The sequence below is a fragment of the Abramis brama genome (genome assembly GCF_963993115.1).
Source record: "Abramis brama genome assembly, chromosome: 4".
In the NCBI taxonomy this organism is placed as follows: Eukaryota; Metazoa; Chordata; class Actinopteri; order Cypriniformes; family Leuciscidae; genus Abramis; species Abramis brama.
In genome coordinates, this window is record NC_139966.1 from 56,558,011 (window position 1) to 56,585,108 (window position 27,098).

The 27,098-nt window shown below is 39.3% G+C and overlaps 1 protein-coding gene across 2 annotated transcripts in view; it reads left to right on the forward strand.

Annotated features, from left to right (window-relative positions):
- Nucleotides 1-2,858: 2,858 nt before the first annotated feature.
- LOC311080949 (protein bicaudal D homolog 1) overlaps nucleotides 2,859-27,098 on the forward strand; it is a 31,518-nt gene continuing 7,278 nt past the window's right edge. The window contains exons 1-6 of one of the 2 annotated variants that reach the window (XM_084111246.1): nucleotides 2,859-3,434; nucleotides 15,174-15,386; nucleotides 16,697-16,849; nucleotides 17,409-17,882; nucleotides 20,028-21,140; nucleotides 24,168-24,319. In XM_084111246.1, the coding sequence (XP_083967372.1) occupies nucleotides 3,210-3,434; nucleotides 15,174-15,386; nucleotides 16,697-16,849; nucleotides 17,409-17,882; nucleotides 20,028-21,140; nucleotides 24,168-24,319 (2,330 nt within the window). In that variant the 5' untranslated portion in view covers nucleotides 2,859-3,209. The remainder of the gene's footprint in view (nucleotides 3,435-15,173; nucleotides 15,387-16,696; nucleotides 16,850-17,408; nucleotides 17,883-20,027; nucleotides 21,141-24,167; nucleotides 24,320-27,098) is intronic. The other variant, XM_084111247.1, reaches the window with a different exon arrangement.

Consider the following 27,098-nt stretch of genomic DNA (forward strand, 5'->3'; position numbering starts at 1 on the left):
ATTGGGTCATTTATGTAGTAGAAATGTGAAATTATTTTAGAAGTTGGTGCCTTCTAGACCGAGAAAAGCCAGAAAATGTATTTTTGGCTCATGTGGATGAAAGACTACAACTCCCAGAATGCCCTTGCTTCGCTGCCCTACGAGGACACTCCCAAGCCACGCCTCCCGGTCACAGAGGGCAGTATCTGGAGAAATGATACAACTAGGCTACTAGTCGACTCGAAACTGATAAGATGGTGTTTTATGGTGAGATCCCCCTATGGGCGGGTTGAAGACATGCGGGGCGAGCTCCTCCTACTGGCTGGAGTCTCTCCCCTCTGGACAGAAAAGCCTCTGATGAGCTAAATGACGATTTTTGCGTCATCTGAGGTTTTTTTCCAGACACACAATACAGAAATCTCTCGTCTCAGGAGGACATGAGGGAGGGAAGCACGGTCACTCGAAAATACTACCGGGTTTCTACTGATACAAAGCTTAATGCTAATCGGTGAAGTATCCCTTTAAACAGCAAGCACACACTGCAAAAGCAGCAGCCCTTACAGCACAACTCCGAAATTACCCTCATTCACTATTCCCTACATTACTCCACTAATACAGTCCACTTGAGGAACTGAAGAATGAAAGGGAGTGAGTGAATTTGTGAGTGAATTCATCCCCGGAAGGGCTGTCGCTTTTGCAGTTTGCGTTTGCTGTTTAATAATCATTTGAGACTTAGCAAACTGGCAGCTCTAGTAGTATCTTGAATCTGTCATGGAAACTAGCATGTATAAACCTGAATTAAACAATTTAATAATCAATTAAAAGTAATTTATACCTATTTAAAGGAAATGTAGCTGTTTAATGTAGCCTATATGTTTTTCTGTGTTTCCCCCCACCCCTAACATTTTGGTTAAATGTACTCTTGTATAATTTGACTGGTTCCCCAAAAAATCTGACAAATGATTCAAAAGAATGATTCATTTGTGAATCGGAAATCACTACGTAGTTGAAGAGTGTAAAATGGAGGAAGTTAGCAAAATCAGGGAAAACATGGGTGCGTCTCAATCAGCTCCCTAGCTAGTGAATTAGTAGTCATAGTGTAGGCCAGGCCTATACAACTCTGGGCACTGGTAAGAACCATGGCTCACTACACACTTTGGGACCAGTGGCTGTGTTCAAAATCACCCCCTATACCCTTAAATAGTGCACTATTGGAGGGAACAGCCGTTTGTAGTGGTGTCTGAAACCATAGTGGACATTATCGAGTGCTTTCATTCAATCCCACAATGCACCAGTGTACTGTACAACCGATTTGCGCTCAAAGACTAGAGAATACCCATAATGCACTGTGAGAATTGAGCGCCAAATGAATTCCTTGCGTCTCGCCAGAAGATGGCGCCTGAATCATCCATCCATCCATTTTCCAAACCGCAGGTCTAATGTGGCTATAAATCTCATACAGGTATACATTCCTTTTAAATCAATTGTCAAATTGTTCAATTAAAGTTTTATTGTTTCCATGACAGAGTTCAAGATAAATATTTTCATCATCGATTCTCCCTGGTTTTTGCGGTGCATTGTGGGATTTTTCAGAGTGCGAAGGTTTTGCTAATGTTTTATGATACAATACTCAACAGAAAATATTGGCACAAAAATAGTGCAGGAACTACGGATTCATGTCCTTTGTGTTGTAGTGCGTTCCCGACTTTCTCTCGAGGCATTGCACCATCACACACTCGTTTATTTTTTACTGCTGTAGCCTTACCTTGACATCTTTACTCTTTCAAATGTTCAACTTTTCACCTTCGTGTTTATCTGTGTTTACAGCCTCTCAGCAATGACGTGACATCCAGACTATCTCGGTCTTATCAGCGCACTTCTGACTACGGCAGAAAACCCGGTATTTAATTGGTCAATAGATTAAATCAATATTTCCTGACTGATAAACCGATGTTGGATCGGGTATTTCTGCGAAAAAAAAAAAAAACGTTACCATGGTGAACAGTGATTAATACTACCAGCACATTTGTGAATTCAGTTTTATTAATGTACTGCAAGATTATCAATGTTTAGGAGACGTCTGCCCTCTTGTGACATTTTTTGAGACTTTACTCTTCAGATAAATCAAAAACAAACAATCCTATGGCAAACGCTGAGTTTATGAATATTAATGAGGTAATGTGACGTTTCCCACCTGGTTGGCTGAAAGGCAGATAAATATTCAAATAAGGGCGCTGGCGATCTCAACGGACGTTTTTCACAGTCGCGTTTTTATATATATTACATTTATTATATACAAGTTTCTATATGTTATTATTATTATTATTTTTTAAATGCGTACATTTATAACACACTTTGTATTTTATTACATTTGCATCAAATTAGATAAAAATAGTTAACTCTGCTTGGCGTTTCTTCTCTCTTCTGACTGCCGCTATCAATCTCTCTCTCTATTTTTTTCCTCTTTTTTTAAAGTTGTGAAAACACTATTGTGGAGTTTTTCTTCTCCTATTAGAGCAAATTGGAACACAAATAATATATTTAATGCAGTCTCTCATTCACCGCTATGAAACTTTACCCAACTAAATTCCGCTTCTGAGAAACCTGGACATATGAATATGCAAATTTGTTGGAATAATAAAAGACCTCGGTTTATTAGAAGAATGAAAAGACCCCTCCATATATATATATATATATATATTATGAACTTTTATGATTATTATTTATTTATTTAACTTACATGTGCCTTGCTTAATACTTGTTTATTTGTATTTATAAATGCCATTAGATGTACATTTTGAATTTTTTCTCTTGGTGTTTTTTTTCTTCTTTTCTTTTTTTAAAGCTTATGAATATGCATGACGTCACGGGACTGGGCGCTCCCGGAAGCTTGCATCGGGAAGGGCTGCAGCAAGATGGGCTGACGTCACAGCGGGAGGAGAGCCGAAGTGAGTTGAGCCACTTCTCTCTCCATCCTAGTGATGATGGCGTCCCAACACCCATGATCAAGCAGAAAAAGAGGAGGAAGAAAGAAAGGAAGAAAGAAAGCGAGGCCCCCCTTTTTTATGATCGCGATGTTTGATTTTCACTCGAAATGATTTAGGGTTACATTAATTCTTTTGTTGATAATATGTCCGTATCATTGACTTTGTATTGGAGGTTCGGGTAAGGTCCATCCATCCGTTCATCTATCCATCCACCCAGCGCAGTGGAGGGCACGGGCCGGGCCGATGGCTGCCGGGGGAGGCGGGGGGGGATGCGGGGAGTCGGTGGATCATTACCGGGCGGAGGTGGAGCGTCTGACGCGCGAGCTTGCGGAGGCGAACCGGGAGAAGGTCCGGGCGGCGGAGTGCGGGCTCGCGGTGCTGGAGGAGAACCAGACCCTCAAACAACAGTATGCGGATCTGGAGACCGAGCAGGAGTCCCTCAGACTGGAGCTGGAGCATCTGCAGGAGGTACAGACGCCTCTCTCTCCTCTTATTCGGCACTTATTCACTGGGGCGCCTCTTTAAACAACAGGCCGGTGGTGTTTTATGTGTTTTAGACCAGAACGGAACAGATTATATAGAGTACAAATGACAACAACAAAGTAGAATAGAATATTCCCAAAACTCTGGTTATAGAACATTGCCAAGAAATGTTATGTTATGTTATAGAATAGAATAGAATAGAATAGAATAGAATGGAATATTTCCAAAATTTAGTAAAAACAGGGATAACATATGTGTTATAGACCAGAACAGAATTATATAGAATACAACTGAGAACAACAAAGTAGAATAGAATATTGCTAAAACTCATGTCATGATATGGAATAGAACATTGCCAAGAAATGTTATGTTATGAGATAGAATAGAATAGAATAGAATATTTCCAAAAATCAGTGATAACATACAAGCTGCATGTTGAACAGAAAATGATAGAAAGTAGAATATACAGTATGTATTTATGTATGTATATATATTGCCAGTCACCATTTTTTCCCCATGTCTACTATTTTAACTACATGAAAATAACCACTAGTAGTAATATATGAATGAACAAAGCAAACAAACAAAAGCAAAGCAAGTATGTCCTGTATGTGTGTGTGTGTGTGTGTATATATATATATATATATATATATATATATACGTACACACACACACACATACATACACATATATACAAACTTTTATGTTAGATTAATCGCGATTAATCAGTTTGACAGCACTAATAAATATATAATGATGTTCTGCATAAGCTCAAGACATTTTTTTTGCAATATTTAGTTCTAATGATCTACTTTTCCCGTTTGATTTCTCATCAGCTATCATAAAATATTTGCGTAAGCAAGAGATTTAGTTTTACAGCAGATGTAAACATGAGTGTCCCGGGACGTTTCAGATTCGCTGATGAGTCGCACACTAAATTACGTTTTCGACTGATGCATAAGGACATTCATTTTCATCCCATATTGCTTCCTCGTCTATATTCTCACAGCCGGTTTATCAGTGTAGCGTATACTCTTGCTGACTGCAGTGGACTCACTGCGCTGAAGGTTAGCACAGGCTGACGACTGCCAGCAAACACACGCACGGATAATAAGATTGAAGAGTGTGCTTCAGGAGTCCTCCATATGCACTTGAGTACAAAGGCTGTCATTGAGATCCCCAAAAAAACCTGAAGACAACAGAAAATCATGAAACAAAACTCTAGAGTGATGGGTTTATGATTATTTTTTTAAGTTTTGTTAGTTTTGTGTGTGTGTTGGAGGCGATATAGATGACTGAAATGGCCGTTTCAGTCCTCCATTAAACCTCAATGAACTGTATTGATTGTTGTTTAACAGATCAGAGGTCTGCACTGGAATAATTGGTCACACAAATTTGCCATTTAGTGATATTCTTCCGTGTCATCTATATGATAATGTGCCAGAGTTGTGCGGACTGGGAGAAAGGCCATCGATAAACCTCATAGGATAGTAAAGTGTCCATCAAATGCCTAATGTTTTTCAAATACTAGGTATTCGCACATATTACTCTGTTGGCGTACTGTTTTTCACATACTATATAGGAGGGAAGCATTACATTTTCAGACGCAGCGTATATATATTTTAAAAGATTAATCGCGATTAATCACATCCAAAATAAAAGTTTGCGTTTAAATAATATATGTGAGTGTACTGTGTATAATTATTTTGTATATATAAATACACACATGCATGTATATATTTAAGAAATATTTGCATACATATACTGTATATATTTATATATAATTTATATTATATATAAATATAATTTTTTTATATATAAATAACACATTTTTCTTAAATATATACATGCATGTGTGTGTATTTCTAGATACAAATTTAATTATACACAGTACACTCACATATATTATTTAAACACAAACTTTTATTTTGGATGCGATTAATCGCAATTAATCTTTTGACAGCCCTAATTTTTGATTCTTTTCAGTATTGAAAGAAATATAGAAGTAGAAGTAAATTGTAAGTAAGCATTTAAATGTATTATCAGCATTTCTCTCCTTTTATCCACCATCTTGAATGGATTGTTGCTTTATCTGCAAGTACACACACACACACACACACACACAGGCATGTAGCAGCTCATGTTTTGATTTTATATTGTCATTATTCCTGATATAATTGCTTGTAATATGCATTTTATTGGTAATTATCTCTTTCCCGGGCGTATGAAATAGTAATGGTAATCTGAGGCATGCCAGATGATGATGGCGTCTGCTGATATATTATTCATAAATGTCTATTTCTGACTTTCAAGACTCCCCATCGCCCTGCTCAGATTGGCTGCTACTATAACGTAAAAACTGGGAAATAGCAAAAAATATAATTATAAACAAAATTATTTGTGATAGACGAGGAGATAAATATATATAATAACAATCACATTAAAAAAAAGTTAGTTAACACTTTATTTGGTAACACTTTATTTTACAGTTACATATGTTACACATAAATTATGCATAATTACATGCAATTAACCCTAAACCAAACCCTCATCCTAATTCTAACCCTATAGTAAGTACATGTAGTTCATTATTATTACTCAGTACTTAAATGTATAATTACACTGTAATACTGACACCTTAAAATAAAGTGTAACCCTTTACTTTAAGGTGACAGTTACATTACTACATGTACTTACTATAGTAATAACAGTAAATTAGGCATAATTACAAGTAACTAACCCTAAACCAAACCCTAACTCTATAATAAGTATTTATGTAGTTAATTAATATTACTCAGTACTTTTTTGAGTAAGTACAATGTAATTACATCACCTTAAAATTATTTTATTTTTGATTATAATATTATTTTAAGGTGTTATTGTTACAGTGTAATTATATATTTAAGTACTGAGTGATATTAATTAACCACATGTACTTACTGTAGGGTTAGTGTAGAATTAGGGTTTACTTGCATGTAATTATGCATAATTTGCTGATATTACTATGGTAAGTACATGTAACATATGTAACAAGGACACTGTAAAATAAAGTGTACAGTTTGGCTTTTTGTTTTGCAAAAGCTTGTTTCCCAAAGTCTTTATTTGTGTTTCCTTGGCAAACCCACAAACCCGTGAGCTGAGAAGCGTCCCGGAGTCTAATGAGACCGTCCCAAGAATTCCCATTACAATCAGCCATTCATTACAATCACGGCTATTATAAGTATTTCAAAGGCTGTTTTATAGTTGTTTACTTGAATTCCTCTGCCTTTATCAATCATTCAGAGCCAATCTCCTACAGTCTTTCTTAATAAACAAGCAAAATTGACCGTTTATTGGCTGATTCCCGTAACCTGCATTTGCAATATTGGCAGAATGTGTGTCAGTTTCTGTTGTGGCTTGTAATCTGGCAAATTAAAGCGCAGCAGTTGTTCCTTAAATATCACAAATACAAGCAAAACCGACTCAGATGTCACTTACTCTTATGTCCGACAGTCTGGTGTCGTCTCCATCGCAGATATAAAGCCATTCTTCAGGATGACTCGTGAGAGTGTTTTTCCCCCCGACTGAGAGTGTAAGTCTTGCGAAGGCTTTGAGGATTGAGTCTGTCTCAGAGCGATAACGCTTTGGGATATTTGAGGCTGTATTTTATTCCTGGCAGTGTTTGCACGTCTACAGTAGATTTCCATGAGAAATATATTAAGTTTAATTGTTTTCTTGTTGTGATGCCTTTGTGCATTCGGATGTTTTTGGAAAGTGTGATTGCTGTAATAACTTATATTATCAAGGTAACTGTAAAATGGTTTCTTATTTGCTGTCGATGAGACGCTTGGGCTCGTAGATCTGCATTTGCTGAGTGCTGATTGGTGGTAATATGCTTTAAAGGGGTGGTTGATTATGACTTCACTTTTCTAACTTTAGTTAGTTTGTAATGTTGCTGTTTGAGCATAAACAACATCTGCAAAGTTACAACGCTCAAAGTTCAAAGCAAAGGGAGATATTTGCTTTTAAAGAAATCGCTTTTTAAGGACTACAACAAACGGCTGGTAGAGACTACACGACATTCCTCCCGGGTTAGTGACATCACCAACCCTAGAATTTACATAAACCCCGCCCCCGGAACACGATTTATAGATTATCAAGACAGAATATGCTAATCAATGACTAGAAGATAACTACACATAAGCTACATAAATTCATCAGCTAACCATTCAGAAATGTCCTGTTGCTTCTACATGTTGTCACTTCTTGAGTCTCTCCATCATTGTCTGACTTCGGTTTGAACATAAAAGTCTAAAAGTTTTTGAAATGTTCAGTGCATGTCTGTGTGAGGTAAAAGGACACGAGCTCTTGAAGCTCCGCCCCCTGTGCCGGGAGCAGCAGCTCATTTGCATTTAAAGGGACAGACACAAAACGGTGCGTTTTTGCTCACCCTCAAAAAGTGACAATTTTAACATGCTATATAAAATATCTGTGGGGTATTTTGAGCTAAAACTTCACATACACACTCTGTGGACATCAGAGACTTATTTTACATCTTGTGAAAAGGGCATTATACCACCCCTTTAAGAACATGCTGAAGGGGTTTTTCGGATCAGAAAATCCTCGTTTCTGACTGGGTTTAGTGTTTCCAGCGGTGCATGTGTGCTAATGTACATCAGCGCTGGAGTAAAGATGAAAAATGCAGAAGTGCATTAGTTGGCGCTGCTCATTCGCTGCATCGTCGCCAAACCTAACCTTGTGTGGGAGTGGGACGTCATATGATTGATATGAAGTGGGTTTGAAAATGATATAGTGTTAAAAATGAAGATGAAAATGACTTTGTGTTCTTTACAACAAAGACTTCTGCTTTATCTTTTGAAATGATCTAGTAGTGACGGATGTCTTTGGAGTTCATGCCGAGTTCCTGAAGTGCTCGGGCCGGAGCTTGGAGACATGTCTGCTCCGAGTTATGAATTATGGATCGGACAGATTCTGGCACTTAGAGGGAAAACACGTGAACGTCAAGCTGGATAATACGCCGAGAGAAACATTCGCTGCATAATTCACATGATAACACTTCCTGGTTGAATGTCACATGTCCATATTTAACCTCAAAATCATGAAGATTTTTTTTTTTTTATTAACTTTGCATAAAGAAAATGAAGCCTATTTTAGGAATTGTGACTATTTTCATGACGATTTATCACATTTATACTCTCCAAATGCATCCAGGCATTTTACATTTAAGTTTTTTTTGTTGTTGTTGTAAATTCTCAATTCTCAAAGGTCTCAATACTGTAATGCAATATAAATGAAAAAATATATACTTAAATAATGTATATTATAATGTTTATGTTAATATATATTTTTTTATATTTATTAAATATGCTTACGCTTTTTAAAAAAAAAATTTTTATACAACATTTTCTTTCATCAAAATCTAATTAATTTAGTTTATTTTTTTATTTATTTTTTGGGGGATAAATTATACTGTAACTGTAATAAACAGTTTGGCAGGTTTTATTAGGCATAACTACTTATTTTATTGGCTCTATCTCATTCAAATGTGATTTGTTGACTGTAGTCAATCCTCAGAATGAATAATTGTAAACCCAGAATGTTGATGCTAGATTATAAAAGAGATGGGCCGTGTATGATAATATATTTCAAATATATATATATATATATACACATACTAGTGCTGATCATATAATTACACACACACACACACACACATACATACAAACATACATACATACATTATATATATATATATATCAAGACAAACTTCCACGCACACTTTCACAAATGCAGGATAGGGCAAAGCTGTCAGTATGCAGATGAGACTAGGGAAAGGGTTAATGATTATTATTTTGCATTATGCAACAAAAAACACCATGTCAGACATGGAGGCGTCACTTTCACCAGCTCTTTCTCTCACAAACACTGTGCAACATACACACATATCTCACATTGTTATGGTTTCAGGAGCATCAGATCTGATTCCTGTCCATAAATAAACCGACTTCGAGGTGTTTTTGAGCTCTGCTGCAGAGCGGGTCACATATAAAGGTTCACTGCGGCCCGCGGGCCTTCATATCGATCCGTGTGTCTGTGTGGACCTGCTCTCCAGAAAATTATAAGGCTCAGCTTACCGTCTCTCACATGAGCTGCTGTAAAACCGACTGTTGGATACTGTAGATAGATAGATAGATAGATAGATACTGCGCTGTGTTACTGAGATCTGTGTGAGGGGTGTGTCTGTCTGAACAGAAGGAGAGAGAGAGAGAGAAAGAGAGAGGGAGGGCTGGTGTGAGAGTCAGCTTTGTCTTTGTGTGAAAGAGAATCTCCTGGGTGATTTCCACAGTCCATGTGTGTATTTTGTGTGTGTGTGTGTTTGAGTGTGTGTGCATGTGTAGGAGTGCGTGTCTGTGTGTGTGTGTGAGTGAGTGAGTGTGTGTGTGTGTGTGTGAGGTACTTATGCAGTGAGCAGGATAGATCTGTAGAAGTTCACTTCTCTTGACACAATCCATTCTTTTGGAATGTCCAGAAACGTCATCATCACACAAAGATTGTGGGGGGGGGGGGGGGATCATGATGTCATCATGATGATGACATCATGCTTGTGATAACAAATATGATTTAAATTATATTTAAATATAAGTAATATATAAATTCTATACATGTATATAATACATCCAAGTGTATTTATATTAATATTAATTTTATAAATGAGTATAAGTCATCATACTTCACACTAATGATAAATTACTGTAGTGATATTATATATAAAAGTAAATGACTTTATAATTTATATTATACATGTGTTTTCTAAGTATAAATGCTGGCTGTTTGCATCCAATACTGCCTATAAATAAGTGTGTACTGCACAGTGTTATCTTAGTATTGTGTATATTGCATTTGTTAATATTTTTTTTGTGTTTGAATAAGTTGAAAAGTCTGAATAATTTTGTTTTATTAATGTATTATTATTATTTCAGTTTTATTTCAATTTGAGTAATATTTATATTTTATTTCAATGAACATTAAATATTCACTTTCAGTTGTCTTTATAACAAACATTTGAACATTGAGTAAAGTTTATTAAAGAAACCCAGTCAGAAGAGCTCAGCTTGTGATCATCATGATTCTGATGCTTCAGTATGATTATGAAATATTATTGCACATAGAAATATTATCCACAAACTGTTGTTTGCAAATAGAAAAACGCTTGTTGTTGCAAATAGTTGTCTCCGGCACATTAAAAAACAATGTATATCTCTCTATTCCTGCTTACATTTAACAGACCGATCTTGCCACTGCTGACTCATTCTTATACGGCATGAATTATGTCATTGCTAATCATCCAATAACAGCAGAAGGAGAACAACCATCACCCATCCCCTTAAAATATTCTTACATCAGAATACATAAATAATAATCGGTTGACATTCATTTCTTCTCAGTTTTTATCAGGAGAAAGAATATGATCTTATGTTTCATTGGTCATGTTCTGATCTATATCTGTGTTTCCATCCAAAGCTGCGAATTTAACTTACAATTTCAAATAAAACATTTGTGTAGAAGTATTTTAATTACTAAACATTAACATTCATTTAAAAAAATATAATGTTAGGTCATGTTAGCTAATACATTAACTTTGTAAAGTGTTACAGATTAGTGATAACACTATAATATTTTTATTATTGCATTCTAGTTTCCTAATTAACTAGCCTAACTTTTACCCTCCTCCATGTCTTGGACTCATTGTTACACTAAATTTTCCAAAAATACAAGATTTACATGTCTCTATGGCATGACTTTTTATTTTTTGGGGGAAAAAATCTTTTTGATAAAAATCAAAAAGATTTAAAAATCGTATTGTTTTCATTTAGTTTTCATTCGTTTGGGAAAATCTGGTTCTAAAGTATAATAACTAGAATTGGAGGTTTGTTCAAATGGTTTGAGCATTAGTAATAGTGATGCTTGACTTAATGAACTCCTTTGAGAGTTCAAGCGCAAGAATTCTGATCTCACTCTTCTGAGTTTTCCCAGCACAGCAGGACTGACTGACCATGAGAGAGAGTTTGATTGAATTTCCAGTTTAATGGAAAAGCCCAGTGGCGTCTGTTTTTCAGGGGTCCATCGGTCTCCATCCATGCAGGAGGAACACACTTCCCTCCGAGCGCACAAGACTCACTCGGCTCTCTCCATTACAGTGAGCGACTTAAAAAACGGATTTAAACATTAAAGGGGTGGTTGATTATGATTTCCCTTTTCTAACTTTAGTTAGTGTGTAATGTTGCTGTTTGAGCATAAACAACATCTGCAAATTTTCAAAGCTCAAAGAAAAGAGAGATATTTGCTTTTAATTAAATTGTTTTTTAAGGACTACAACAAACGGCTGGTAGAGACTACACGACATTCCTCCCGGGTTAGTGACATCACTAACCCTAAAATTTACATAAACCCGCCCCCGGGAACGCGATTTATAGATTATCAAGACAGAATATGCTAATCAATGACTAGAAGATAACTACACATAAGCTACATAAATTCATCAACTAACCATTCAGAAATGTTCTGTCGCTTCTACATGTTTTCACTTCTTCTTGAGTCTCTCCATCATTGTCTGACTTCGGTTTGAACATAAAAGGTTAAAAGTTTTTGAAATGTTCAGTGCATGTGTGTGTGAGCTCTTGAAGCTCCGCCCCCTGTGCCGGGAGCAGCAGCTCATTTGCATTTAAAGGGACAGACACAAAAACTGTGCATTTTTGCTCACCCTCAAAAAGTGACAATTTTAACATGCTATATAAAAATATCTGTGGGGTATTTTGAGCTAAAACTTCCCATACACACTCTGGGGACATCAGAGACTTATTTTACATCTTGTGAAAAGGGCATTATACCACCCCTTTAAGGAACATTCCAGTTTATCATTCTTCAAACATCATGGGAACGTTACTTTTGAATGTTCTTTGAACATTCCAAAACAAGTAGAAATGTTTAGAAAATGTTAGACGAACATCTAACTTAAAACATTTTCTCCATGTGCTAATGTTTTGAGAACAGACCAGGTAACTTTGAAAGAACATTTTATTAACATTACTAGAAAAAACGTTTGTTCATAACTTTGAGAAAAGCTAAAGTTCTGAGAATGTTCCCTCACTGTTAGCTGGGGAAATTCAGCAAATACTACGGTCATTCTGCCTCCTATCATGCATGTAATTAACCGTTTGTTATCGATGCTGTCCCATAATGCACTGCTCCGTAAGTCTGTTATTTCTTCTCTCATCCCTCATACCTGGAGCGTTGAGCTCCTATACACCTCCCAATTGATTTTTCCCACTTGAGTTTCTGCTTCTCTTGGCTGAGGGCTGCATTGATTTTCTCTGTCTTATGCGAGATCACCATTGTCATCTATTCCACTCACGCTTTCCAGATTATAGCCAATATTGGCTGAACTTCACCTCACATTACGAGGTCACAGATTCTGTCTCTCCTGCAGTTTACAGCCTCTCTTTTATAGAAATTTTGTCGTAGTTGTCTGTTTTTGCAGATATTAAACCCAGGGTTATTGTCGTTAATTTTAACTAGTACTATTCAAATGTTTTTGTTAATTGAAATGAAGCTGAAATAAAATAAAATATAAATGTTAAATGGAAAAACTTAGTCTAAATGAAAATTAGAAATGTATCAAAAATAAGTTTAATAAAAATACTAATTGGAAATAAATGATAACCAAGACTGAAATAAAATGTATTAAACCTAAATACTAATATTTAAAAAACGAGGTTACAAAAATTTAATGACTAAATTTAAAATTATAAATAAAATAAGTTAAAATATTAACTTAAAAATGTTTTACTATAATAGTAATACTGAAATAGCATTGATTAAACCCTGACATATCCATTTGCCTGTGTTGTAACTGCTGTATTTTTACTTTCAGATCTACTGAAAGTAAGATCTACTTTTTAAGTAAGGAAACTTTGAATTTGGACCTTGTCTATCTAAAGTATATGCTATAAGTATTTGGTTTCCAACTCACGCAGAGTAGACCAATCATAAAAGACTGGGTCATCTGACCAATTAGAGCAGAGTAGAACAATCAAAACAGACTGAGCCGTCTGACCAATGAGAGCAAATTAAACCAATCACAACAGACTGAGCCATTTTACCAATCAGAGCAAAGTAGTACAATCACAACAGACTGGGTCATCTTACCAATCAGAGCAGAGTAGACCAATCAAAACAGACTGGGTCATCTGACCATTTAGAGCAGAGTAGACCAATCACAACAGACTGGGTCATCTGACCAATTAGAGCAGAGTAGACCAATCACAACAGACTGGGTCATCTGACCATTTAGAGCAGAGTAGACCAATCACAACAGACTGGGTCATCTGACCAATTAGAGCAGAGTAGACCAATCAAAACAGACTGGACAATCTGACCAATCAGAGCAGAGTAGACCAATCACAACAGACTGGGTCAACTTACCAATCAGAGCAGAGTAGACCAATCACAACAGACTGGGTCATCTGACCAATTAGAGCAGAGTAGACCAATCACAACAGACTGGGTCATCTTACCGATCAGAGCAGAGTAGACCAATCACAACAGACTGGACAATCTGACCAATCAGAGCAGAGTAGACCAATCACAACAGACTGGGTCATCTGACCAATCAGAGCAGAGTAGACCAATCACAACAGACTGGGTCATCTTACCGATCAGAGCAGAGTAGACCAATCACAACAGACTGGGTCATCTGACCAATCAGAGCAGAGTAGACCAATCAAAACAGACTGGACAATCTGACCAATCAGAGCAGAGTAGACCAATCACAACAGACTGGGTCATCTGACCAATCAGAGCAGAGTAGACCAATCACAACAGACTGGGTCATCTTACCGATCAGAGCAGAGTAGACCAATCACAACAGACTGGGTCATCTGACCAATCAGAGCAGAGTAGACCAATCACAACAGACTGGGTCATCTGACCAATTAGAGCAGAGTAGACCAATCAAAACAGACTGGACAATCTGACCAATCAGAGTAGAGTAGACCAATCACAACAGACTGGGTCATCTGACCAATCAGAGCAGAGTAGACCAATCACAACAGACTGGGTCATCTGACCAATTAGAGCAGAGTAGACCAATCAAAACAGACTGGACAATCTGACCGATCAGAGCAGAGTAGACCAATCACAACAGACTGGATCATCTGACCAATCAGAGCAGAGTAGACCAATCACAACAGACTGGGTCAACTTACCAATCAGAGCAGAGTAGACCAATCACAACAGACTGGGTCATCTGACCAATCAGAGCAGAGTAGACCAATCAAAACAGACTAGACAATCTGACCAATCAGAGCAAAGTAGACCAATCACAACAGACTGGGTCATCTGACCAATCAGAGCAGAGTCGACCAATCACAACAGACTGGGCCATCTGACCAATCAGAGCAGAGTAGACCAATCACAACAGACTGGGCCATCTGACCAATCAGAGCAGAGAAGGCTCTCTGAAAGGCGGGGTTTAGAGAGACCGAATCCTTTATCAAGCCGTTTCAGAAAAGAGAAAAGAGGTGATGCTGCAATGTATATTATGAGAAATAAAAAAAAAATTGCACAGTAAAACCTATTGTTGGAGACTCTAAAACAAAATTAGGAGCCTTTAAACTAGCATAATAGGGGCACTTAAGTTTAGCATGTCTTCTCTCTCGTCCTCAGGCCTTCAGCCAGGCGTACACCACTCAAAGGAAGGTGGCTGAAGATGGGGAGACCAACGAGGAGACGTTGCTGCAGGAGTCGGCCACTAAGGAGGCGTATTACATGGGGCGCCTGCTGGAGCAGCAAGCCGAGCTGAAGAGCAGCAGATCACAGGCGTCCTGCACACAGGCCGAGAACGACAGACTCGGCTCCATCCTACAGGAACTGAGAGAGGTCGGAAACTTGCTCAGACTTGAGTGTGAAAGGGTTTAATCAATTATGGGTTTGACATTGCAGATGTTTCCCTGTGAATGTGTGCTCACGGTTTTGACAGGTGTGCCTTTTTTAAAGGGATAGTTCACCCAAAAATGAAAATTACCCCATGATTTACTCACCCTCAAGTCATCCTAGGTGTAAATGACATTGTTCTTTCAGACGAATACAATCGGAGTTATATAACAAATTGTCCTGGCTCTTCCAAGCTTTATAATGGCAGTGAATGGCTGTATCTGTTTTGAAGTCCATCAAAGTGCATCTATCCATGATAAAAGTGCTCCACACTGCTCTGGGGGGTTAATAAAGGCCTTCTGAAGTGAAGCGATGCGTTCGTGTAAGAAAAATATCCATATTTTATAGCTTTATAGCTTCCGGCAGACGGCCTACGCAAGTCGACTTACGCCAAAAGAGTAACACTTGACGATGTAGACGTAGACGTACAGTACTGTGCAAAAGTCTTAGGCATGTTAATATAAAGGTTTCTTCAAGCGTCTCGGAGACGTTCCCGCAGTTCTTCTGGATTTAGTCTGTCTCAGTTTCTTCTGTTTCTTCATGTAATCACAGACGGACTCGATGATGGTGAGATCAGATCATACCGGCTGTTGTCGGACTCCTTGTGCATCCACAAATCTCACTGGATTATTACAATTAATGGCAAAAAGAATGTTTGGAGATGTAAACTGATATTTCCTACTGACACACTACAGCAAAAGATAGAAATAACTGACTTAAAACCTTTTCTGGGGGGGGGGGGGGGGGGGTATTAACATGCCTAAGACTTTTGCACAGTACTGTATATGTAGGAGTAGCGTAAGCTTTGACGCCTCAAACAAACAGGGCACGTCATTACGTCGTGCGTCAAGGTCAAGTGTTTCTCTTTTGCCGTAAATTGATGCGTTCGGCCGTCTGCCGGAAGCTAGTTATTTTAGACGATAAAGTTTTAAAAATGGATATTTTTCTCACACAAACGCATCGCTTCGCTTCAGAAGGCCTTTATTAACCCCCCAGAGCAGTGTGCAGCACTTTTATCATGGATAGATGCTCTTTGGTGGACTTCAAAAAATATACGGCCATTCACTGCCATTATAAAGCCTGGAAGAGCCAGGACATTTTTTAATATAACTCCGATTGTATTCGTAAGAAAGAAGAAAGTCATATACACCTAGGATGACTTGAGGGTGAGTAAATCATGGGGTAATTTTCATTTTTGGGTGAACTAGCCCTTTAAATGGTCTCTCTTTCTCTGTTTCCGTCTCTTCGTCTCTCAGAGTTATGAGATGTTAGATCTGCAGAGAAGCCGGATGAGAGAGGAGATCAGAGAGTATAAATTCAGAGAGGCCAGATTACTGCAAGACTACACCGAACTAGAGGAAGAGAACATCTCGCTGCAGAAACTGGTATCCACGCTTAAGCAGAACCAGGTAAACACACACACACACACACAATTACTCCCTTCACACTGACATGGTTCTGGTACCCAATCTAGAACCAATGGACGCATTTTAACTGAAGAACAGTCGGTTCAGGAGCTCTTATGTTCTCAGAATTAAAATGCAATAATGTAAGATGATAATGTCGTCACCAAACACAACAATACAAAACTAATTGATACAAAACTAGATGCTTTCATTATATGCAACGATATGCACAACGTGCATTCAGTCGACAGACTCAATGTTACTATTTTTGTTGTTGCACAGCTACTCTAACCACTTTATTTTCCCCATCCATCTGAAATACATTAATACATACAGTCAAACCAAAATGTATTCAGACACCTTGCTATCCTAACTATAGTGTCCTGCATCCACTAGTAAAAAATATACAAAATATAAAAAATTACTGAATATTTTTGGTTTGACTATATTAATATAGTAAAACCAAAACCTTCATGCATCATGATTGTTTGTGGCAGATTATGTAGGAACAGTCTCATATATCTCCAGAATCAATGCAAATGGTTATTATTAATTCTTTCAGGTGGAGTATGAAGGCCTGAAGCATGAAATCAAAGTTCTGGAGGAGGAGACAGCCCTGCTTAACAGCCAATTAGAAGACGCCCTGCGCCTGAAGGACATCTCTGAGAGCCAATTGGAGGAGGCTTTGGATGCTCTGAAAAGTGAGCGAGAACAGAAGAACATTTTGCGTAAGGAATTAGCACAACATCTAACCGTGTGCGACGGGGCTTTCAGCTCAGGCTGCGCTCATCTGCTCGCCTTTAGCTCGGCGCCACCTAGTGGCAGTGCGACCCCGACAGCCGCCACATCGCCCAGCAGTGAAGACGGTGGAAAGTGCAACGGGCTTCTGCTCCAGGGCGCTGCGGGTTCGGTGCTGAACCGACTGAACGGAGATTTCAGGTCTTCGGGTTTGAGGAAGAGTGAGATTTTGACCCCTGACCTCTTCAGTGAGCTCAATGGCCCGGAGATCCTGAAACTCAGACAGCAGATTCAGCAGGTCAGTGTGAAGGGGCGGGGCATGTGCACATAACATAACACTATAAACATTTCTGTTAGCATACATTCATACATTTTTATATAGCAAAGCTTTATGTTGCCAATTTACCTCTTTAATATTTATTTTATATACACTACCTGTCAAAAGTTTTGGATGGGTAAGATTTTTAAGGTTTTTAAAGAAGTCTCTTATATGTTCACATGATATGATCAAAAATACAGTAAAAACGGTGAAATATTATAAAAATTTAAAGCAACTGTTTTCTGCATCATTACTCCAGTCTTCAGTGTCACATGATCCTTCAGAAGTCATTCAGATATGATGATTTGATGCTCAAGAAACATTCATTATTATTATCAATGTTGAAAAATATTTTTTTTCAGGATTCTTTGATGAATAGAAAGTTCAAAAGAACAGCATTTATTTGAAATAGAATCTTTTGTAACATTATAAATGTCTTTACTGTAACTTTTGATCAATGTAATTCATCCTTAAAGAATAAAAGTAGGGATGCACCGATTTTGAAAATAATTCTTATTATATTGGTAGATAAAACTAAATCCACATTTAGTAATGATGCTGAAAATTCAGCTTTGATCACAGAAATAAATTACAGTTTACTATACATTCATATAGCTGTTTTAAATTGTAATAATATTGCACAATATTATTATTTTGTTGTATTTTTAATCAAACAAATGCAGCCTTGGTGAGCAGAAGAGACTTCTTTTAAAAACATTAAAAATCTCACCAATCCAAAACTTTTGACAGGTAGTTTATGTCCGATTCGGTGTTTTTGAATATTTTAAAATCATGTTCCTAAATAGTGAGAAACGACTGCTGCATTGGTTTAGGCGTTGTTCTGTTTACAAAGGGATGCTGCAGTGTCTGGGATGAAATATGAGACCCCCATACGCACTAATGGGCCATGCTACTGGCTTATTTATATCCTTCCCATCACAAGAGTCACTGTTCTTATAGTGCAAGTTCATTTGAGTCATATGCATCCATGTTAAACACTGACTATGTATTAAACGTGGACTTAAATTCAATGTGACAAATGGCCATAGGGAACACTTTCTAGTGTAAATATCATTATTCCAGAAGATAATAGCAAATCAAAGTAACGTTCAAATCACCGTTGTTTCTTCTAGATAGCAGTGAGATTAAACGGAAATTGCTTTTCAAATGTTTTTTTTCCTGAGACAAATAATCTCGTTCTTGTCTCCTATAGAGTTTCAGAAGAGCTCTCAATATGTGCTCAGATATTCTCACTCAAAAGCATTTTTTTCCAAGATCAAACTGTTCAAGTCCTGCTGGGACTAGTTTGTATTTACTAGTCGGGAAGTTGTGTGTTCAAATCACTTAAGTCAGAGCAAGATGCCGACGTACCCTTTCTACAAAAAATACAGGTTTTTTAACTCTAATTCTAAAGAATTATGAATAAATAATGTGCATCAGGTGTGGTTTTGTGCTTTTATTCAATTTATGAAGGTGCTGCCAACTGAATTGTTATATATTCTGTCGTAATTGTACAATACGATCATATTTTATACATGCAACTTGGCTAGTTTTACATTTCAACAAATTAACCATTAACCACTGAAGATGCATCCACTGTGTCCGCCATTATTCCTCAATCTGAAAAAACAATCTCAAAGAAAATCCCAAGTGATAATTACGACATTGTGGCGCCTTTTAACTCGTAAATAAGTTAATTGCAGATCTTTCTATCATGACTTCAATGCACCATATTATTGAATGCATTGAAAAATGAGGTTAACTTAAAATGAAACGAGAATTTTGAAACTGGCTTTTATCCAGTGTTCAGTTTTCCGTTCTGGAAATGCATGCAATTAAGTGCATATTTAAAAAGTGAATGCCTCATTTACATATTTAACCATAACATTTCAGAAAACTTGTAATACAAAACAATTATCTTAATGTACTTTGATTAATCAGCTGTGGAAAGCATGGTGATATCTATCATTTTTTCAGCTAAATCAGCTGCTGGTGAGTTGAATCAGGTGTGTTAGATAAGAGAGACATCCAGGTTTGAGAAGCACTGATTTAGACCAGGACTAACCAGTTTAACCAGTCTGACCAGCAGGTAAATTCAATAGTTGGCTTGTTTATGTGCCGCAGGTGGAACGGGAAAAAGCATCTTTGCTCATCAGCTTGCAAGAATCACAGGCTTTGCTCCGCCACACGCAGGCGGCGCTGACAGAGCAGCACGAGAGGGCCAGTCGCTTGGGCGAGCGCTTTCGAAAACTTCGCCGCCGCAAGGAAAACAATGAGGAAAAGGAGGACGAAGAAGAAGAGACGACGTGCGTCTCTGGTGGCCAGGAGGGGCCGAGTCTCGAGTTGCTGCAGTGTAAGTACAGGGTGGCCGTGACAGAGGTGGTCGGACTGAAGGCGGAGCTTAAAGAGGTGAAGGATAGATATAATGAGTGCGTGGAGGCGGGAGCGCGGGCCGAGGAACAGGGGAAGGCGCAGCTTCAGGCGCTCGAGATGCAAGTGGTGAAGCTTGAGCGCAGTTGCAGGGAAGGCCGGGAGAAGTCGGTGAATCTGGAACGCGAGCTGCAGGCAGCCAATAACACGGCGTTAGAGACGCATGGGATTCTGGGAACCGCCCAAGATGAGCTAGCGACATTCAGCGAGGAGTTAGCGCAACTTTACCACCACGTCTGCCTGTGCAACAACGAGACACCCAACCGCGTTACGCTGGACTACTACCGGCAGGGCAGGACCCCGACGCGCATTTCCACCGCTGGCCTCAAGGGGCAGGACGACCACCGGGTGCTTTTGACCCCGCGACTCGCACGCCGCTTAGCGGCGATTAATGCTGCAACATCCGCAGAGTCGCGTAGCCCGTCTGACTCGCCATCCAAAGAACCTCTCACTGCTGAGCAGAGCCCGGTCCGCACGCCATTGGGTTCGCCCGTCGTTAGTGCCTCTTCCTCGTCATCATCGTCATCCCCAGCGCCCGAGTCTTCCACGGTATCCGATCTCCGCCGCGAACCAACTAACATCCACCATCTCAACGCTATCATCCGCGATCAGATCAAGCACTTGCAGAAGGCGGTGGATCGCTCGCTCATGCTGTCCCGCCAGAGAGCGGCCGCTAGTGAACTCGCCCCGCTAATGGATAAGGACAAAGAGGCTTGCATGGAGGAGATTCTCAAACTCAAGTCCCTCCTGAGCACAAAGAGGGAGCAGATCGCAACCTTGCGTCTTGTGCTGAAAGCCAACAAACAGGTAGGCTAACGAGCTCTATTTATTACCCTGCATCCTATTGATTGCCATGAGGCCTGAGAGTATTGAACCATGGGAGTCCTTACATTGACTGAGATTTGCTTTGTAGCTTCCATGTTTCTTGCTGCTACATTTCTGCATGGGTCTCTGTCTTTCGGCTGCAGAAGTCTTGCTTATCAAGATTTGTAACTATTGGCATAAAATCTGGTCCACTTTGCAGCTTATTCTAGCCAACTTACTTCTCATTAATGTTGCTGTGTAGCTCATACGCTTCTTTTTAAAACTGTTATGTTCCCACATGGGTCGCTATCTTCCCACTTTGCAACTTACTCCAGCTAAGAAATGTTCACTTAGGCCCTATTCGGACGGGACTAGTTTAACATGTAGAGGAGGGGTAAAGTAATAATTACCAGAGCTTCTCTGTGATTTTAGTCCCGTCTGAATGTGCATCTCAGTGATCATGACGGACAATGTCAGAAAAGATTACGCCGACTTTTACCTTCAGTAAAAAGGTCCGGAAAAATGACCTCAGGCAATGCTAATCCCGTGCGAATAGACCCGCTGTAAATATGTACGTAAATATTCCGTCATTTCCTGTTTAAAAGTAGTTTTCCGCATTTTTTCAAGTATGGAGACGCTTGAAAAAGCATCAGTCGCGTTCTAGACGCTGGAACGAGTCTGTGGCAAAACTCAAGTGTTTCACACACACCATTCAGATCAGAGAGAAGATCGAAAGCACTTGTTAGAGGCACGAAACATCTTTTAGCGTTAGCTAAGTGCCTATTACCAACACAATCCAATCTGAAGTTAATTAAAGGGGCATTCCACCCATAGGAACATTGTTTTTTATTGAAAGTGGGTCATATATGTAGTCGAAATGTGCCGAATTTGGTGCCTTCGTGACCGAGGAAAGACAAAAAATAACTTCAGGACGCATTTGTATGAAAGACAACAACTCCCACAATGCACCACATTGCACAGCTCCGCAAGCCACTCCCACTAATCCAGAACAGCACATATCTGCATATAAGAGAAATCACTCTTCCGTCTACAAGGCTAGCTACCAGCAGAGCTTGAAATTAATTTCACACAAAATGTCTAGTTAGTTGGCGAACTCATTAGTGCATTACTCCTCGTTTGTATTTCTTTCGAAAAGGTGAATTATTGCATGGTACCTGGATGTTCAGTCAGAACATATGCGGTGCGAAACTAGGATAGTTCTCAACACAAACGTCCGTGTCCTCGTCTGATTCAGAGATTTCGTCCAGGAGAAATTGTCATCGTTGAAATTCTTTGCTGCAGACGGACTCTATCTCTGTGTTCGTAGCGGTTCGTAGTTGCATAGTGAGATCACCGGCGCCACCAGTCCGCCCTAACTCGAGCCAGTCCGGGCTCCTCGTCCGCGGCAGGCAGGTCTTCTGCCTCGGCTGCTCTTCGCTATAATGCGGCTTGTAAAGGTAGCCACAAACACCTGATTCAAGCATCAGACTTCCGAAATCCTCTTCTTCTATATCATATTGAGCACTCTCCTCCGCTATTGTCATAACTTTACATCTGTCTCCACAGCGCCTGTTAGCTTAGCTTCAAACAAGATGGAGGATATTGCTTTCAGTTTCAGAGAGTAAAGTCCCACCCACTGATCTGTGATAGGTCTGTAGCGTGAGCGGGTCCCGCCCCTGGGAAAGATGAGGAACGAGTGTCTGTAGTCTCAACAGAAATCCCCCCCTCTTACACTTCCTCCTACAATGACGCAAAATGACGATTTAAATAACGAGGTAAATAACGGATTTCTCCCGTCTCAGGGGAAAATGAGAGAGTGTTGCACGACCATTCAATAGTATGACTGGGTTTCTAACAATGCAAAGCTTAGTGCAAATGGGTGGAGTGTCCCTTTAATACATTGTTCGACCGGACATAACTGTTTTATATATATAATATAAGTTGTGTTTGCACACGTGATATCAGGAAGCATCGTAACACACACATGACGACATGAGGGTGACGGCGATGCGTAAATCGAGTTACTCTCCCACTTCTGCTAGTTTTACTGAGATTTCTTATCCCGTGCGAATTGGCCTTTAATATTACAGACGTCCTGTGGTAAAAATCTACCCTTGTAAAACTAATCCTGTGCTTTAGACAGGAATAGACTCGATTGTCAAATGATTTAACAACCAGAGTTTGTTTTAAAGGCGTTTATTTTTTTTAACGCGTTGTTCGTTTTTACACTTTTTAAGTGGTCCTGGGCTGATAAAACACCCCAAATGCTCTAAAAGGACCCACAAATGAACTGAACTCAACCACCTCACCTTTTGTGGTTTGATTCGTTCCCACTTACACAAGTGCCTCAAACCAAAATGAATACCTTTCAAAAATTGCATGCCGCTAATCTGGCAAACGTCGGCAAATCTAGCGATTAGTTCTTTCTCAAAAGCTCCGATACGTCGTAAACATGACGTTTCAGGCGGACTGATGCACCCCGCTTGATTAATAGCTAGTAAAATGAAATGTTGATGAAAAGGGACTGTTCTGTCCCACACATCATTTCTTTCTCCTTGTTGGCCTCTGTGTGATATAAAGCATGTTGCATGACCCTTCCAGGCCAGAGATGATTAATGGACATTACGATTTATAGATCCCACACCAGAGAGAAAGTGCTGTGCTATATGGGTCAGCAAAGTGATTACCACATCCATTACTATGTGCAAAACAAGGAGTTCTGAGTTACTCAAATGACAAGCGTTCACGTGAATGAACAGTTCATGTTAAATGAAGTTAGATTATGAATTCAAGAAAATATTTACCCAAGTGGGCTTTCTAAATCAAAGCAATTACCTGGTAAATATATCCCATAAATCAAAATTAACATGATTTTATATCTGGGATTTTTAAGTCTTGCATCCTTGGTATTGGTCGTAATGAATAATATATGTGGTCTATATTATATCAGTAGTGGTTTATTAAGTTATTGTTGGCAGAACCCGTTTTTCAGACTCAATGTTGGTTGTAATGCTCACGTGTGTTTCACAGACGGCTGAAGGGGCCCTGGCCAACCTGAAGAGTAAATACGAGAACGAGAAGACCATGGTGACGGAGACCATGATGAAGCTGAGGAACGAGCTGAAGGCGCTGAAAGAAGACGCAGCCACCTTCTCTTCCCTCAGAGCCATGTTCGCCACACGGTGAGAAAACACACCATAACACTATAACCAAACTGACTATAATCAGAGCCCGTCTACGGAGAGCCTGGCCACTCCCTATTAAGTCCTATTGTACTGAATTTTGGTTGTAGTTCCACCAGAGCTCCACTGGGGGCGATCGCCCATGAGTGCAGAATGAATGGGAGTCTATGGGGCTAGACGGCTAAATTTGTCTCTTTCACCCGATTGCCGTTGAGAAATCTCAGATTTGATTGTAGGTTTTGCAAGTTCAACATGGGTTATAGGTCGAAGGTTGAATGAACGAGTACTTATGTGCTTTCGATTTCTTACAGGTTGAGTTGTTGTTGCCCATAACACGCTAGCATTCTGCTAATGAACGCTGATTGGTCAGTGAAGGACTGATTACGACCAGAGATACCGCTTGATGGTCTTTTAAAACAACAAAACAAAAACTCTTCTAGCACGTGTGTTTACCTGTGTCAGCTGTGTTGTCGATGCCTCGAAGGAAAAGAAAGTGCAGAGCGCGAAAGCACCAAAGTGACTGAAGGATTGCCGTAAAGCAGTATCTCTGGTCGTACGATGTGTATGACGTCATTGACATTTTTTAAGCAAATTAGTGACTCTAAAAAATCCAACACACAGCAATGTGTAATTTCTTCGCATCTCCTTTCGAATACAACATTCAAATTACTAGACAAAAAATTATATCCTGAGAAAAGTGGATTTTGAGGAGTATAGCGCCATAGACCTCCATTCATTCTGCACTCGTCCTGTGAGCGCCCTCATGTGGAGCCAGAGTGGAACTGCACTCGTCCTGTGAGCGCCCTCATGTGGAGCCAGAGTGGAACTGCACTCGTCCTGTGAGCGCCCTCATGTGGAGCCAGAGTGGAACTGCACTCGTCCTGTGAGCGCCCTCATGTGGAGCCAGAGTGGAACTGCACTCGTCCTGTGCGCGCCCTCATGTGGAGCCAGAGTGGAACTGCAACCAGAAGCCGGAAGTTTCCTGAGAGTGGAAGTTTTCCCCTTATTAGACATTCTCTGCTATAATGAAGCGGTGAGAAGAAATATCTTTTTTAAAGGGCACCTATAATGCAAAATTCGCTTTTATATAGAGGGTATGCGTGTGACGTCACCATCAGCTGGAGTGACTGCGGTTACACACACTGAGTGGCAAAAAGACTGAGCATTGTGAATGCCGTGAAAAACACACAAAACACACGCTTTGAGATTGACTGTACAACTAGATTTTACAAGAAACCTGAGGTATATGTTTACAGACTGCCGAAAGCTACAGAACTGGGAAGCATATGGATCGCTGCAATTCATAGAAACAACTGGACTTCAAGCAGCAAAAGGTGGATTTGCAGTTATCATTTTGTGTTAATATGCCGAATTTAGGGGTAAAATCACACCCTATATATTGTATTGTTATATATTGTATTGACAACTCATTAATTAAATATTTACCATCGTATATTCTGCATAATTAGATGTTTTTAAATAAACACTGACAAAAAAACTATACAAGTTTTAGGGCTGGACGATATGATGATTTATATATAACATTGATATGAATGATCACATGGATTTAGATATATTATATTTATATAAAGCGTTCACTGGCAAATTTTCTTTATGTATTTCCCCGGCGTCGAAATCAGGCTCATATAAATGTCAGGAAACACGATTCCTGCTGCATGTCAATATCCATGATCACTGGATCTTTGGTAAGTTGTAAGAAACACTATATCAAGTCCAACCTTTAGTTTAAACTGATAATCGTTTGTTTTACTCGTGTTTTCGCAGTTTCTCCTATTAAATCCAGTCAGGCAGCAGCTCTTCTGCCACTCAGTCCGGCTGAGGGAGTGTGTTCCCGCTGGAAAAGTGACGTCAATGCATTCCCTCTATTGTTTTTGTACATATTTATGTGTCCGCAGTGTGTGCACACAACCACCTTACTGTGGTAAAAACCCATTCTGTACACAGTCCGTCATGTTTATCTCCTCGCCAGAGCGTTTAACAGCAGCATTCAAGTCAGAAATGTATTCTAATTAAAGCCACTAAAGTTATTCATTCAAGAGCAGTGAGTGATTTTCTGTGTTTTGACATAATCTTGTGTGTATTTTACAGTTTAAGGACAATTTTGACAGTTTAAGCGCAAAGGGTACTTAGTCTAGACCAGGGGTGCCCAATCCTGCTCCTGCCGATCGACTGTCCTGCACAGTTCATCTCCAACCCTAATCAAACAATCAATCAAGCAACCAATTAAGGTCTTCAGGATCACTTGAAAATTAAAGGCAGGTGTGTTTGATTAGGGTTGGAGATGAACTGTGCAGGACAGTCGATCGGCAGGAGCAGGATTGGGCACCCCTGGTCAAGAGTGTCCGAGGCATGAGCTGTACAGGCTCCGCCCTATTCTGGAAAAGGGGGCGGGGAGCAGAAGCTCATTTGCATTTAAAGATACATATGTGAAAAATGCAAGTTTTTGCTTCGAATCAGAAATGGGCATTTACAACATGGTATAATAAATGATCTGTGGAGTATTTTGAAACTTCACAGACACATTCTGGGGACACCTGAGACTTACATTACATCTTGTAAAAAGGGACATAATAGGTCCCCTTTTGGTTTAACATATAACGTTTTAACCAATAATTTGCAGAGCATTTCGGTTAGGATGAAAACATTAAATGACATTTGAACAGTAAGATTTGCAATAAATACAGCCTATAAAGATAGAAAACGCAGTGATAAACAGCAGAAGCTAAATATTTCACTACAAAAGGACATATGTAGAGAC